This window comes from Vicia villosa, linkage group LG1, assembly GCF_029867415.1.
Source record: "Vicia villosa cultivar HV-30 ecotype Madison, WI linkage group LG1, Vvil1.0, whole genome shotgun sequence".
In the NCBI taxonomy this organism is placed as follows: Eukaryota; Viridiplantae; Streptophyta; class Magnoliopsida; order Fabales; family Fabaceae; genus Vicia; species Vicia villosa.
The window spans coordinates 71,503,360-71,520,230 of NC_081180.1; the positions used below are offsets into that span (position 1 = coordinate 71,503,360).

Consider the following 16,871-nt stretch of genomic DNA (forward strand, 5'->3'; position numbering starts at 1 on the left):
ATTAGTGATTTCAAGAATAATCTCTAACTTTTTTGAGCTGTTGTTAACTTTTATATTTTAAATGGTATTTAATTCTCTTTTATAACTCAGGTTTTGAAGTTTTATCTTACGTATTATATAAAGAAAGGAAGGAAATGAAGACATACTTAATACTGTGATTAAAAAATACATAAAAGTTGTCCAATTGTAGTGTTTTTATGGTATCTATCTTATTTGATTTTCCTTGCTATTCCTTCTGTAAGACTATCCAAAAATTGCTGATTTACATGGTCTTCTACTTATTTATAAAAAAATTAATTATAAAATAGAAACCACATTAATAAATTTGAAAATAAGTTTGAAAAGAGGTATTCACTGCACTGTACAGTCAGATGTCTATTCTCAATTAATGAAAAGACAACAGACACTGTTCAGCTTACATTTTTTTATATGAATTCTCTTTTTCTAAGTTAATCTGAACCATTGAAAATATGCACTCAGATGTTGTCTATTTTTAGTTAATGAAAAGACAACCTACACTATTTAACTTACATCTTGATTTTTTTTATATGAATCCTCTTCTTCTTGCTATTGACTTGTAGAGTTAATCTAAACCATTGCAAAAATTAATTATTTTTTGATATACTTATATGATCCATTCAGATTTGCTTCAATATATGAAATAGTTTAAGTTAATATGTTTAATGAATAAATTATTGTGCATGTATGTCAATATGTCAATAGTTTAAGTTAATGATTAAGTATAAATTTTCCAATGAAATTTTATGTGAATAATTAGAATATGTATAAATTTTGAAATAAAATTTATATGAAAATCATTTTTAATTTTTCTATCATTTTTTTTACTATTAATCGCAATACTTGAAGACTAAAATTTGAAAGCTAAAATTACTTTTAAATAGATAAATTTTGCATACTGAGAATTGCTTTCTGCAAAGTTAATTTATGGTAAATATTAATCTATCATTATTGCTACCTTTAGTCCTCATTTTATTTCTATAACTTTCTAAAATGCATAGTATGTGGTCTTCTACTTATTTATAAAAAATTAATTATAAAAATATTATTTTTAAATTTAAAAATTAAAGAATATATGGTCTAATATACCTACCACATTAATAAATTTGAAAAAAAAGAAATTTAATATAAATTTGAAAAGAGATATTAACTGTACAGTCTGATGTCTATTCTCATTTAATGAAAAGACAACAGACATTGTTCAGTTTATATTTTTTATATGAATTCTCTTTTTCTGAGTTAATCTGAACCATTGAAAATATGCACTCAGATGTCTATTCTCAGTTAAGTTAATGAAAAGACAACAGATACTATTCATCTTACATCTTTTTCTTTTTATATGAATTCTCTTCTTATTGATTTTTGACTCCAGAGTTAATTTCAACCATTGAAAAAATGAATTATTTTTTTATTGATGTATTTTATATGATCCATTCAGATTTCCGAACTTTATGTGAATAATTAATATATGTATAAATTTTGCTTTAAGGTTTATATGAAAATTATTTTAATTTTTCTATCATTTTTTACTATTAATCACAATACTTGAAGACTAAAATTTAAAGGCTAAAATTACTTTTAAATAGAATAAATTTACGAATTGAGAATTGCTTTATGCAAAGTTAGTTTACGGTAGTGAATAGTTATTTTGGTTAGAATTGATTGGTGATAATAAATAATTAAAACACTCTTTATAATGTTATTGAATATGAAATATATTTCTAAGCAGTTAAACTTAGGAAGTTGGGCGTGGTTTGGCTTGCTACCACTTGGATTATTTGGTTGGTGGGGAATGGAGCTTGTTTTCGGAAGGAAGCTTGGAATGTGAATAATACCGTATGGAATATTAAGCATTTGGTCTGGAGGTGGTCTTTTTGCGGGAAAATTACACACCCCAATTATTCTTTCTACGAGTTTTGCAAGGATCTCTTGCATTTTTTGTCGTAGTCGTAATTGGTTTGTAATTCTCTTTTTGTCGGGTAATCCCCGTTTTCTTCGTGTAATCAGGTTGGAGAACCCTTAGTTCTCCGTTTATTAATATATCTTGCTTACACAAAAAAAAATATTTCTAAGCAATTAAATATTAACAAATTTATCATAATATAATTTTATGGAATATAAATTAAAAGTTATTATAATTAATGGAATATAAGTACTAATAATGTTTTTAACATGAGTTCAAATATACATATAAATAAATTATTTATTTCCATTTATTTGAATATATTAACCAAATCTTACTGAACTTCAATATAGACATAATATACGTTTTAGCATGCAAAAAGGTTAATACATTTTTATTAACAATTACATATTTTATTTTATTTTTTTGGTAATAAAGAATTTAATATTTAAACATGATTGTATAAAAAAAATTACTTTTTGTAAATTTAATGATTAATAAATGCCTATATATATGGTCTAATATATATAGACCATATTAATTTTAATTTGTTATTCAATTAATTAAAAATGATTTTTAAAATTAAATATTTAATATTTGTTGTGAATTTTATTTATAGGTATGTGTTCGAGGTTTAATTCATGCTAGTAAATAATTTGTGACTATATACAAGAGGTTTTGTACGTCTTCACATATTTTAAGAAATAATTGATAAATTTTCATTTTTAAAAAAAATATTTGAATAAGTTTGTAACAAACCTAATGTCTATGGGTGCACATGATGAATTGTTACTCCCTCATTAGAAGGATTAGTAATATTAATCTTTAAAGTTGGTATGAGATTAACATCTATTAGTAAATATTAGTAAATTGGTCAAGTGTTATGGGCATGTTAGTAATGTAACTACTATCTTTATAAGACAAAACTAAGACTGAAGTCTCATTTTCCTCATTTCCTTCATCTCACTAGAATTAGAAAATTGAGAGCAAGTGAGATAGAGGGAGGCGATGGACTGCGAGTAGAAGAGGATAATTCAGCTGCAACTTCATCCTTTATTGCTTACAAATGTGTGAAAAGCTACCTTAATCCTTGAAAATTATTGCACCAAGATCACCTAATCAACTTCGCTTCATCATCCTCTCAAGCAAATTCATAATTTCAAGTTTGATAAAAAAAGGGTTCCATAGTTAGTAGTAATCTTGCGGTAGGTTATAAGTGTGAATGCATGTGCGAATGAGGAGTGATAGCTTGAATTGATCGTGTCTATCTATTTGCGAATGGTATGGTGTTTCTATGAGTTCATGTTTAATTGATATGCATGTTATGTTTTTCCTTGATAAAATTGAGGAGTATGTTGAAATATTGCTTATAACATGAGTATTACCTTTATTTGAACATGAATTGATTACTTGTTGGTTGATTTCATGTTTTAATTTCTTAATTTCCATGAATACATGATTAGAAGTCAATGCATGCGTTGTCGATATGTGTACTAGCCTTTATAATATGTTAGTACATGTTTGCTATATGTTTGGATGTGAAAAACAAGTGAAATTGGACTTTGGACTCAATGGTAATTAACTACTAGCCGGTGGTAACCGGTTACCTATGAAAAAAATGAATTTATGGGTTGTTTTGCATGCATGTAATCGGTTACACACTGGTGATAACCGGTTACCACCGAATGTGTGGGGGGAAATGCATAATTGAAAACAATGTAACTTGAGTTATGTAACTCCGTTTAAGACGAGGTCAGTTGCGTTAGAAGGCTAATACAAAGTGCTATAACATTGTGAAGTTTCCATGTTCTTTTTCCACCCCAATATAATAATGGTGAGTTTAAGTAGTAGGTTGTGATGCACCATTATTTTCCCCATTTTACGTAGTTTTAGTATGAAACCACATGAGTATACAAATATTATAATTAGTATCCCTATAGAACCTAATAGACCTGTAAGATATGGGAACCTGTTAAGATTTAGTAATCTCACCCCAATCATGATATTATTTTTAAGGTATGCTCTAAAATTTGGTGGATTTGCTAGAAGACTTGAAGATTGGAAGTTTGGTAACCAGCTGACATGAAGACTTGTACCTAACTCTTGTTTCGCTGTGTATTTTCTGTGTAGTTTTGCTATTAACATTCTTGTTGTATACACACCTAAATGTATTTTTTTTTGTAATGTATACTTTTTAGAATGTCATTTATTCGCTTTTGTACGTACTCAGTATCTAAAATTTAATCTCACTAATATTATTTTAGACGCATACTGGTGGGGTATTACATTGTTACATATCTTCCGTTTTATATAACTTCCACAATAAGAAGGAAAAAAACAAGTTTTATTAGCTTTGATTGACTACAACTATCAAAATTTATGCAATGCAAATGAATAATATGATTAAAAAAACTATTTAATGTTGTAATTATTTTTTAATAGAAAATTTAATTTTAAAATACATACTCACTATTTTTAAAAAATCTCCTTGGACTTTTCACATATTTTAAACAAATGATCGATAAATTTCATTTTTTTAATATGTGAATAGGTGATTTTTTTAGTGAGTAGTTTTTACTGTTGGTAAGTGGTAACTACCAAGCTTGGCCTTTGTAATCTACACAGTCCACTTTGAGGGGGATGTTAAATATATTTGGGCATTTTACTGTTGATAACTACCACTGCTATTTTTAGGCTTTTCAGTTAAGAGCAAGTAGTATATAATTGCTTCTGCTCTTTCCTCTTTGGTTGTACAGACTCATATCAATACAATGATTCTTTACCTTTATCTCTTCTCTGTTTTTCACCTTAACAAATGCAAACGGGGAAATAACCCGAGTCAGCTCCCATTTGGTCACCTTATCAGGGAAGTTAGTAAAGAAGAAAGATACCCGCCCAATATCAAAAGGCCAAACAAAACCTGATAACCTACTCCGCACCATGACGAGTGAACCAACTCTCGAGAAGACAAGGATCCACCACCCAAACATGAAGGAAGGTCGAACTTAGAAGACAAGGATCCACCACCCAAACATGAAAGAAGGTCGAACTTGAATGATCACCCTATACTAAGACTATATGAAACACATGAAACTGTATCATGCAATGCAATGTAAAAAATGGAAAAGGTGTGTGAAATTAGATTGAGCCACCAACCATAATTTCCAATGAGTGAGAAATGCATGAAAAAACTAGGTACAAATCGGAAAAGGAATAAAAGAGAAGTGAGAACTTCACTCTCTAAAAATAGTTTCTCTTTTGGTTTATAAATAATGCGTAAATATTTGGGTTGATGATCTTTTCTTAACTATAATAATAAGATAAATAATCACACACATTGAAATAAATAAATAAATAGAAATAAGTACATGAGTGCCTGTATGTAATTCAAACCCATAAGACTCCATTTATTTATTTATTTGTGTATGGATAAACCGACCCAAATATATATGAGATGAAAATTTTTGTTTTTTCAAACAATTTTCAACTCAAGGTTTGTACATCCAGCTTTAGCCTTGTGTTTCTCAAAAAGATTCTGAAGTGCTTCAACAAACTCACTATGTACTTTGGCAACCTAAAAGCATAAAAGAAAAAAGATAAATTAATATGCTAGTATTGATTATGATTGTATGAAAACTAGGTGAAAGGAAAATTAATGTATAAATAATAAATGCATACCTGTTCTATTGTTGGTTTTGGATTCTTGTTAACATGAATAGGTCTACCCACCACCACATACAATGGATTCTTGAATGGTATAGGAGATCTATAAGACATGTTACATGACTATTAGGAAGCTAAAAGTGAAAACAAAAATAAAGAGATGAAGAGAATGAGAATGAAGCAATTTGACGTGGATTAAAAAAAAAAAGACTTACCCTAGTATTCCCCAGAATATTATTGGATTAATCTTGATAAACCTTGTGAGATTCTGAACTAATTTACCCGGAATTTTCCACCACTTATAGGTATTTGTCTGTCACCAAAAAGAAAATCATTACAAATCAACAACATCTCATAATAATAACCAAATAAGATATGATAATTAAAAATAAAGAATTTAGCACAATAATATAAAAATTAGAGAAAATGAGTGATGCACCGATTTTATACTGTTAACCAATCACAATCATGTATTTAATTAGATCACTTTTTATTTTAAAATTTTTTTAGTGACATAACAAATTGATGATTTTTTATTAAATAACAGTGTAAAATAAAACTATTTTACATTATCAGTGCATATCCATTAAACTCATAAAAGTATACCTGACCAAAGCAGAAAACTGGAACAAGTGGGAGACCCATCTCCATTGCTATTCGAACAAATCCTCTTCTTTCTTTTAGAAATACATTCTATAAATCAATGGTGTGTGAATTATTACTATTATTCTTGCACTAAATGTAAGAATTTACAAATTTAATAATTGAAGTAATGTACCTCAGAACCATGCTCCATAAAAAGAGTTTCTCGATTTCCACCCGGTACTATAATGCAACTATGGCCAGAAGCCAACAAAGAAATTAAGTTTTTCTTTGCCACTGATGTAAATCCCAGCCATGTCCATACTTGCCCCAAAAATGGTATATAGAAAGACTATTCATTCATAAAATGATCACATGAGAACCTTTATTATTGTTATTGTATTCTAATTAATATAACCTTCATTAATTAAAGAAGAAAAAAAATAACAAATAAATAAATTTCTTACTGCGCTGCTAACAAGAAACCTTATTTTTGAAATAGGCATGAAGCCTATGTTGTCAAGAAGCGCAAAGATGCCGAATGGGAAAACTGAATGTGGCTCGTAGCCAAAAACTGCATACAGGATATCATTTTTTTTATCAAAGGCTAAATAAAATCAATATACAAGTACTACTTATATATTATTTGTAACCAACTAATTTATAATTAGAGTTAAATGCATTAACACTAACACTAACAATGTAAAATAGTTTTACACCGTCATTCAATAAAAATATATCTGACTTAGGCATGGCAACAGGGCGGGTCGTAGACGGATTTTATCTCCCCAAACCTGAATCTCCAGTCAATTCTCGTTCCCCACCCCTGAGAATCTGTAATTAATACTATTTGATAATTTCTGTAACTATCAAATTTAAGTACAAGCAAATGAGGAAGGACGTTTTATTTCTTTTTGATATGTTTGGTAAAAAAGAGATACTACCAAGAATGTTTGAGATCATCATTTCCCTTTCCAATATTTGGATCATCTTTAAGGACTCCTCAATGTTTAACCTTTATTAGAATTAGAATTTGTGAAGTGGAGGGGACCATGAATATTGGTCAATAAATTTTACAATTTTAATAATTTTTTACTTACATTTTTCGCAAAACTTTCAAAATAATCTAGTAAAGTTTGCTTTCTTACTTATTAAATTGTGACCAGAAAAAGTTGTGACCCGATTAATGAAACATATTTTCATAAATAGGAATAGTTTTATTTATTAAGTTCTAAATCAAATAAAATTTCACTTTGTTTTTTATTTTAACAGTAAATATAACCCTCTAGTCTCATTTTTAGTCATTTTGGCAGTTGAAGGGTTAAACGTGATGTAACCAGAACAATTAAACTTGTTTAAGGGCTTTTCAATTGGAAATTTGGAATTGTTAAAGAACCGAATTACATTTTTTTGAATATTTTTTAATATAATATTTTAATTTTTTTTTAGCTTTTTAGCCCAATTTAGTTTCAGATTTGTTTTAGTTTATTTATTATTTGATTTGATTCTGTTACGGTTTGTGTAACATATGTTTGGTTGACTAATCAAACATACTGATTTGATTATTTTACCTTCAATTCAATGTGATTTGAATATTTTTTTTAACAGTCTTAATCATCTTTTCCTTTAGGCTTTCACACATTAGACTAAATGATTAAAGAAATTTTAGAATTACCTTTAATTCCATCCAAAAGAACATTATCTAAATCCTAACTAACTTCTTTCAAACCATAACAGAAGGAAGAATTAAAATAAAATTATGACAATAATAAGAACACATTGACTCTTTCCCAGACAAGCATACATATATTTCTAAGAATGCAACTACCTATAGACAAGATTATTAAGGGGTTTCCAAGTTGCCTTCAAGCAAAAATTAGCCCTTACCGATAAGCCAACTTACTTAAAAGGAAGAGACTCTAAATTACAATGAAGAAAGTCCCCTACCAGACCCAAGAAACCAGGATCGACATAAATCCCCAACAAGACTACTTTTGGAAAAATTTACTCGAAGACCTAAGGCAAGCTCAACTCTCTACAGAATTTCCTTAACTAACCAAAGGATGTCCCATCGTTGTATCATCCATAATAAAAATATCATCTGCATAATAAATATGAGAGATCTCAAGATCGAAGAAACTCACCCTAAGCCTAAAGTAAATATTAAGCTCCTTTCTTCCACAAGTAGTAAAAAAACAAGACGAAAGGGCCACCTTACTTGGTTCAATTTGGTAGGAAGTGTAATGTCTAGGCTGGATAGATTTCTTCTTTCCGAAGGAATCATAAATAGATGGAAGATTGCGTGCCAATTTATGGGGGATAGGGTTTTATTAGATCATTATCCTATTTGGATCAAAGGTAATGAAATAAATTGGAGCCCTGAACCGTTCAAAATTTTCAATTATTGGATTGAACACCGAGACTTTTATACATTTGTGGAGACAATTCGGAATTTTACCAACATATATGGAAAAGTGACATTTGTTATGAAAGAGAATTTGAAGGTTTTGAAGAAGAAGTTAATGGAGTGGAATAAGCAAGTCTTTGGCATGTTAGATCCTAAGGTGATAGAGGCAATTCACTTAATGATTCAGATCATCTTATTGTTAAAAATTGTGTTGAGGTGGATTCCAATCTTGCGGCAAATCAAAGAAGCAAGGCATGAAATAAAATGTGGGAAACTTAATTTCAAAGAGAGCATAATTCGTCAAAAGATAAGGCATCGATGGATTAAAAAAGGGGATTGTAATTCCAAATTTTTTTCATGACTCCATGAAGGAAAGATTTTGGATAAATAGTACAGTGGATCTCGACAGGGTTAATGAGAGGATTTCAAAAATAAAAGAAATCAAATCTGAAGTCTTTGATTACTTTGAAAGTAGATTCAAGAAACCGAGTTTGAGGAGATCATTTCTAGAGGAAGTTAGTTTCAAGCGGCTTAGTGTTAAGGAGGGTAGAGGGCGTGAAATACCTTTTGTGTTTGAAAAAATAAAAGAGGTTATTTGGAGTGATGAAGGGGACAAGAGTCCTGGTCCAGACGGTTACAACTTTTCTTTTTTCAAAGTTTGCTGGGAGATTCTTAAGGAATATAATTTGAGGTTCGTAAATGAATTATACTAGAATGCTAAGATTCCAAAAGTAATTATTGCATCTTTCCTTTTTTGTTGATACCGAAGAAAGACATATTGCAATCTTTAGATGAGTTTAGACCTATATGCTTGATCGATAGCTTATATAGAATTCTTGATAAGCTTCTAGAAAATAGAATGAAGAAGGTGATGGATGGGCTAATTTCTAAATTACAATTGATTTTTTTGGTGCAAAGACAAATGTTCGATGGTATTGTGACTTTGAATGAGGTGGTGGATTATGCCAAAAGGTTCAACAAGAAGTGTCTTATTTTAAAGATTGGTTTTGAAAAATATTTGAAAATATCTTAGATTCCTGATGAAAAATATGTGGTTCTGGAATGGGAGTTCCACTAAGAACTTTAAAGTGGAGAGGGATTTGCGTCAAGGAGATCATTTATCTCCATTTTTGTTTCTTTTAGTGGTCGAAGGTTTAGCGGGTCTTGTTTCTAATGACTATCCAAAGAGATTTGTAGGGTTTCAAACTTGATGCTATTATTCAAGTTCAACTTCTCCAAATCGCAAATGACACGATTCTAATTAGTGATGGTTCCCTTCAAAATCTCTCTAGTATTAAAGTTGTTTTAAGAGTATTTGAAGTGGTATCGGAGCTGAGCGTAGATTTTAAACTAAAACAATATTCTTGGTCTTAATACTCACAATTTGGAGATGCATGCAACTTCTCAATTTTTAGCTTGGAGAATTGGATCCTTGCCCCTCAAGTTTTTGGAATTCCTATTGGATCCAATCCTAGATTGAAGTCAACTAGGGCTCCGATTTTTGGAGAAATTAAGAACTAAATTGTCGAGTTGGCATGGTAGAAATCTATCTATGGGAGGAAGGATGACACTTCTGAATGCAGTACTTTATAATTTCGCTATTTTTTCTATCTTTTTACAAAGCTCTGAAGTCGGTGATACGTGAGATTATTAAGATTCAACAAATGTTCTTAGGGGGAGGTGCTGAATTTTAAAGAAAAATTAACTGGATCAATTGGGATAACATTTACAAATCTAAAACCGATGGAGGTTTTGGCGTCAATCATGTTGGAAGATTCAACTCGGCTCCTCTAAGCAAATGGATATGGAGAATTCTAACATAAATTAATTGTAGTGGGTCTAATTTTTTGATTTTCTGTTATGGAAAAACCCAATTTCACATTTTGGAGGATGAATGCTCAGTCAAAGGTAAAAATATTCAATTTGATGGCGGAGTGTAAAAAGTGTGGGGCAGTCCAGTTCGCAAAATGGTAACTGGTTCATAAAATCTAGTTCCGAGATTGGTAACGGCTCTCACATCAACTTTTGTAACACCAAATGGATTGGTACAGACATTTTACTATTAGAGCAATCAACGATCACAGACCATTTTCTTCGATTTTGCGATTCCTCAAAATCAAAGGTTAAATGACCTTCAATCATTTGCTTAGGAGCGTGTAGAGCCATTTGGTTAAGTAGAAATTGTTAAGTAGTTTATTATTCTTAAAATATTAGTTGTAATTTGGTTTGTTCAGCAGTTCCTAGTTTTTAGGAAAGGCTTATTCTTTAGGAAGAATATAGTTTGTTTTTTACCGCGTTTCTAGTTGTTAGTAGTAGATTTTGTTTTGTTTGTAAGGCTATTTATAAGCCCCATTTTGTTAATGAATAATCATCCTTCCAGCTATTTGTTATTCAAAACTAACATTTGGTATCAAGAGTTGTGCAAGGGGCCAAATTAAAAATGTGTGAGTAGAATGATAACTTCAGAAAAGTTTGTGCAACCGGCCATTCCTATGTTTGATTGCCATTATGATTATTGGTCAATGATGATGGAGAACTTTCTAAGGATTAAGGAAATGTGGAATATGGTTGATGAAGGAATTCCTGCAGCTGCAATTGGGACAACATCAGCAAGCGAGACGTAGAGAAATACAGTGGAAGAAGCCAAACTCAAAGATTTGAAGGTTAAAAACTTTCTGTTTCAAGCTATTAACAGAGAAATTCTTGAAACAATTATTGATAAGGGAACCTCAAAAGCAATTTGGGAGTCAATGAAGCGGAAATATCAAGAGTCCACAAAGATGAAAAGGGCACAACTCCAGGCATTAATAAAGGAGTTCGAGTTGCTGGCCATGAAAGAAGGAAATAAAGTAGACACTTTCTTGCGGCGAACCTTGACCTTAGTGAACAAAATGAAGTCAAACGGTGAGACAATGGAGCGGAGTATCGTGGTCACTAAGATACTTAGATCTTTAACTATCAAGTTTAATTATGTTGTATGTTCAATAGAGGAATCAAATGATCTAAGTACTCTGAGTATTGATGAATTACATGGAAGTTTACTAGTTCATGAACAAAGAATGCAAGGTTACCAAGAGGAGGATCATGTGTTAAAAGTGGCTCATGATGATCGATCAAACAGAGGCAGAGGTCGAGGCGTGTTCAGAGGAGGATGTGGTCGAGGTAGATGGAGACAACCCGCAAAAAAAGCAGTCATTGAATGTTTCAAATGCCATAAATTAGGACATTTTCAATATGAATGTCCTGACTGGGAAAAGAAAGCTAACTACGTTGAATTAGAAGAAGAAGAACTTTTGATGATGTCATATGTAGATATTCATCAAGAAAAGAAAGAAGAGATACGGTTCCTGGATTCAGGCTGCAGCAACCACATGACGGGAATCAATGAGTGGTTCTCTGAATTGGAAGAAAATTTCAATCGAACAGTGAAGCTTGGAAATGAAACGAGAATGGCGGGGTAGTAGCAAAAGGGAGTATAAAGGTGCAAATAAATGTCATAATCCAGGTAATATCTTATGTCTATTATATTCCTGAGCTTAAAAACAATCTATTAAGCATAGGGCAGCTTCAAGAAAAAGGATTAACCATTTTAATTCGGGATGGAACTTGTAAAGTGTATCATTCTAAGAGGGGACTGATTATGCACACTAACATGAGTGGAAACAGAATGTTTTCTGTTTTAGCTGATATGCCACAGAAAAATTCCATGTGTTTGCAAACTGAAGATGTATCAGAGAAAGAGGCACACATGAGGCACTGTCGATTTAGGCACCTGAATCACAAGGGATTGAGAACATTGGCCTTCAAAAAGATGGTGATTGGCTTACCTGTTCTAAAATCTCCCAAGGAGTTATGTACAACCTGCCTAACTAGGAAACAACACAGAGATACAATGCCAAGGAGGAGTCTATGGAAGGCGTCAAAACAGCTCCAGCTAGTACATTCAGATATATGTGGTCCTATCAAGCCAACATCCCACAGTGGAAAGAGGTACATTCTAAGTTTTATCAATGATTATTCTCGTAAAACTTGGATTTATTTCTTACATGAAAAATCAGAAGCTTTTATTACTTTCAAAAAAATTAATGCTAGTGTTGAGAAGGAGATAGGTGCATTTATAACTTGTTTGAGGACTGACAGGGGTGGCGAGCTCACCTCAAATGAGTTTGGAGAATTATGCAAATTAGAGGGCATTAGCAGGCAGTTGACAACAGCCTATACACCGCAGCAGAACGGAGTTGTCGAGAAAAAGAATCGGACAATTATGAATGATGTCTGATCAATGCTAAATGAAGATGGAACAGTGGAGAAGTTCAAAGCGAGGCTAGTAGCAAAAGGGTATGCACAACGCCATGGTATTGATTATACTGAGGTATTTGCTCCGGTGGCAAGACTTGACACTATCCGTGTAATTCTTGCAATAACTGCACAATTTAGTTGGGAGGTTTTTCAACTTGATGTAAAGAGCGCTTTTCTTCATGGTGAGCTGAAAGAAGAAGTCTTTGTTGAGCAACCCAAGAGTTTTGTAAAGAAAGGAGAAGAAGAGAAAGTTTACACACTAAAAAAAGGCGTTATATGGGCTCAAGCAAGCACCACGAGCTTGGTACAACAAAATTGAAGCTTATTTCATACGAGAAGAATTTGAAAGATGTTCCAGCGAGCATACTCTATTTACGAAATCAAAAGGAAGTAAGCTTTTAATTGTAAGCCTTTATGTTGACAATTTAATTTTTTACCGGGAACAATAAAAGCATGTGTGATGAGTTTAAAAATTCAATGATGTTGGAATTTGATATGTCTGATTTGGGGAAAATGAGGCATTTCCTTGGAGTAGAAGTGAAACAATGTGCAGGTGGAATATTCATTTGTCAAAGATATACAAAGGGGGTGTTAGCTAGATTTGGTATGGAGGATAGTAATGCTGTGAAAAATCCCATAGCACCAGGTACAAAATTACGCAAAGATGAAGGAGGTGTTACAGTTGATGAAACTTTGTTCAAGCAAGTGGTTGGAAGCCTTATGTACTTGACTGTAACTAGACCTGACATGATGTTTGGTGTTAGTTTAATAAGCAGGTTCATGGCTAAACCTACCTACTATGGCTCACTGGCTTGCAGCAAAAAGGATTTTAAGATACCTAAAAGGTACAATTAATCTGGATATCTTCTACAGGAAGCAAGAAAACAATCTGAAACTTGAAGCCTTCACCGATAGTGATTATGCCGGTGACCTAGAAGATCGAAGAAGCACTTCCAGATTTGTGTTTAAATTGGGAGCGGGAGCAATTTCTTGGGCCTCAAAGAAACACCCAGTCGTCGCTCTTTCTACCATGAAGGCAGAATACATAGCAGCAGCTTTATGTGTGTGTCAATGTGTTTGGCTGAGAAGAATGTTAGAAAAGATTAAAGTTGGAAAAAAAACAGCAACTATGTTCATGTGCGACAATAGTTCCACTATACAACTATCCAAAAATCCTGTGTTTCACGGAAAAAGTAAACATATTGATGTGAAATTTCATTTTCTTAGGGACTTAGTGAACAATGGAGTTTTTTTTTTTTTTTTGATAAACCATGCTATATTTATATATATTTATCAAGCTGAGCTATTGTGCCTCTGAGAATCAAACTGCCGACATTATGACGAAGTCATTGAAATTGGAACAATTTGAAAAGTTTTGTGGGATGTTTGGAGTTACGGATATTACTAAAGTAAGCTAAGTTCAGATAAATTAGCTTAAGGGAGGAATTGTTAGGTAGTTTATTATTCTTAAAATATTAGTTGTAATTTAGTTTGTTTAGCAGATCCTAGTTTTTATGAAAGAACTATTCTTTAGGAAGAATAGAGTTTGTTTTTGACCACTTTTCTAGTTGTTAGCAGTAGATCTGTTTTGCCTGTAAGGCTATTTGTTATTCCAAAACTAACAGAAATAATGTTATCTATGGTACATTAGAAATTTTGAATATAATAAAGAAGGCTAAATTCATGGCTTAGGAATGGTGGATGTACAAGAATGATGAAACTTCTGTTGCAGAGAAGTTTGAAATTCTAATGTAAATCTTTGCTTTTCTTAACTTTCTTGTTGTTTTGAGGTTGATCCTGTCTAAGGGTTACCCACCCCCTTATGCATATTTTATTAGATTTTTACTAATAAAAAAACTCTATTATAGTATCATCTAAAACGCATGCATTGCTTTAAAAGCGGCCAATAATTAAAACACGCATGCATTGCAGTATGGTGAAACAATTTAAATGAGAAAAAAAAATATGAATAAAAAAGATAATTAAAAATTCTAATTTTTTTTTAGATTAATAATACAAACCATAAGATTGGTCATGATGGAAAGCTTCTGCATCCTCTAAGTGAAGGGTGATAGGAAAATAACCGCAAACATGTTTACATATGAATCTGAAATGTAGAGAAAGAAAAATGGTAAGCTTGTGCATTTTCTTTATATTACTATTATTATTTCAAACTAAAAAAGGAAATGATTAAGGTAAGGATAATAAAGGAAATAATAAATTACCTGGATAATTTTTGGGCTAGGAAACTGTTCTTGTTCACAGGAAGGACCATAAACAGTGTGATCAAAGCGAAAATCCTGACATGCAAATTGAAATTCCAATTTAACACCATGAATAAAGACATGCAAATTGCAATTCCAGTTTAACACCGTGAATTAAAATAATTGATGTAAAAATAAAAAGAGAAGAATAAAGAAATAAAACATACAAAAGTGATTTTGAGAGAGGAAGGAAGAAGAGAGTGAAGAGTATGAACACAAGACTGAAATGAATTCCTCCTACACACAAAGCTAATGCAACAACAGATTTGAAACAGTTACATGACTTGGCTCGCAACACTTTTTCCATGTTTTTGTTCACAGGTTTTGGTTTATGAAATAGTGAGTTTGTTGGTAGTCGCACATTGTCATGAGAGTTATATATTTCTGATTTCTGACAACTAATAGAGTTCTTTTTTTATGGTTAAACTTGAAATACTCTCTCATCCTGTATCTGTAAAAAAAAATTACTTTGTAAATGAGGGATTAATCTAATCCTTGATCTCAAATGAAAAACCATCCTACATCTTTTTTATTTAACTCAAATAAAACATTGTGAAGAAACTAATATAAATACTTTTCATATTCATATATTTTTCTTTAAAAAAACATTAAAAATTGCAACAAAGCCGTTTTTTTTTGCTTTTTAATATAAGTTGATTTGTGTTTTGATTTTTTTTTGTTAGATTTATATGACATGACACATCTAGAAAGAATTAAGTGATTTGAAGAATAATCTCTAATTTTTTGAGATGTTGTTAACTTTTATATTTTAAATGGTGTTTAATTCTCTTTTATAACTCAGGTTTTGAATTTTATCTTATTATATATTAAAGAAAGGAAGGAAATGAAGACATACTTAATACTGTCATTTAAAAATGCATAAAAGTTGTCCAATTGTAGTGTTTTTATGGTATCTATCTTATTTGATTTTCCTTGTTTATTTGATTTTCCTTGCTATTCCTTCTGTAAGACTATCCAAAAATTGCTGATTTATATGGTCTTCTACTCATTTATAAAAAAATAAATTATAAAAAATTATTTTAAAATTTAAAATTTAAAGAATGTATATGGTCTAATATACCTACCACATTAATAAATTTGAAAATAACTTTGAAAAGAGGTATTCACTGCACTGTACAGTCAGATGTCTATTCTCAGTTAATGAAAAGACAACAGACACTGTTTAGTTTTTTTTTTTTATATGAATTCTTTTTTCTAAGTTAATCTGAACCATTGAAAATATGCACTCAGATGTTGTCTATTCTCAGTTAATGAAAACACAACATACACTATTTAACTTACATCTTTTTCTTTTTGATTTTTTTATATGAATCCTCTTCTTCTTGATTTTGACTGGCACAGTTATTCTAAACCATTGAAAAAATTAATTATTTTTTTGATATACTTATATGATTGATTCAGATTTTCTTCCATATATGAAAATGCCTATAAATATGAATATAGGAAATTAAGTATCTTTTTCTTCCTCATTCAGCTGAAAAACCATCCTACATGACTATGTCTATTCATTTTTTTCATTCAGCTCAAATAAAAAGTTATTTAAGAAATTTATATCAATAAAATTTATAAATTACTGTGAATGTAGGTTAATAGTTTAAATTAATGATTAAGTATAAATTTTCCAAGTAAATTTTATGTGAATAATTAGAATATGTATAAATTTTGTTTCAAAATTTATATGAAAATCATTTTTAATTTTTCTATCATTTTTGTT

General features: G+C 30.8%; 1 protein-coding gene across 1 annotated transcript; it reads right to left on the bottom strand.

The window, feature by feature from the left end:
* Nucleotides 1–5,268: 5,268 nt before the first annotated feature.
* On the bottom strand, nt 5,269–15,468 carry LOC131609218 (diacylglycerol O-acyltransferase 2D-like). Its single transcript, XM_058880890.1, has 9 exons — nt 15,304–15,468; nt 15,098–15,172; nt 14,894–14,979; nt 6,634–6,740; nt 6,363–6,518; nt 6,191–6,277; nt 5,800–5,897; nt 5,600–5,687; nt 5,269–5,495 (listed from the first exon to the last, which is right to left on the bottom strand). The coding sequence occupies exons 1-9, from the start codon at nt 15,441–15,443 to the stop codon at nt 5,394–5,396; spliced, it is 939 nt and encodes a 312-aa protein (XP_058736873.1). The 5' UTR covers nt 15,444–15,468; the 3' UTR covers nt 5,269–5,393.
* Nucleotides 15,469–16,871: the final 1,403 nt, after the last annotated feature.

What these genes read in the sequence shown, in the direction of transcription:
- LOC131609218 (XM_058880890.1), bottom strand. Translation starts at nt 15,443, where the DNA reads ATGGAAAAAGTGTTGCGAGCCAAGTCATGTAACTGTTTCAAATCTGTT. An exon ending in CAGTTTTCTGCTTTGGTCAG is followed by an intron (nt 5,898 to 6,190) that starts GTATACTTTTAT and finishes TTTTGGTGACAG; the next exon opens with ACAAATACCTATAAGTGGTG. An exon ending in ATATTCTGGGGAATACTAGG is followed by an intron (nt 5,688 to 5,799) that starts GTAAGTCTTTTT and finishes CATGTCTTATAG; the next exon opens with ATCTCCTATACCATTCAAGA.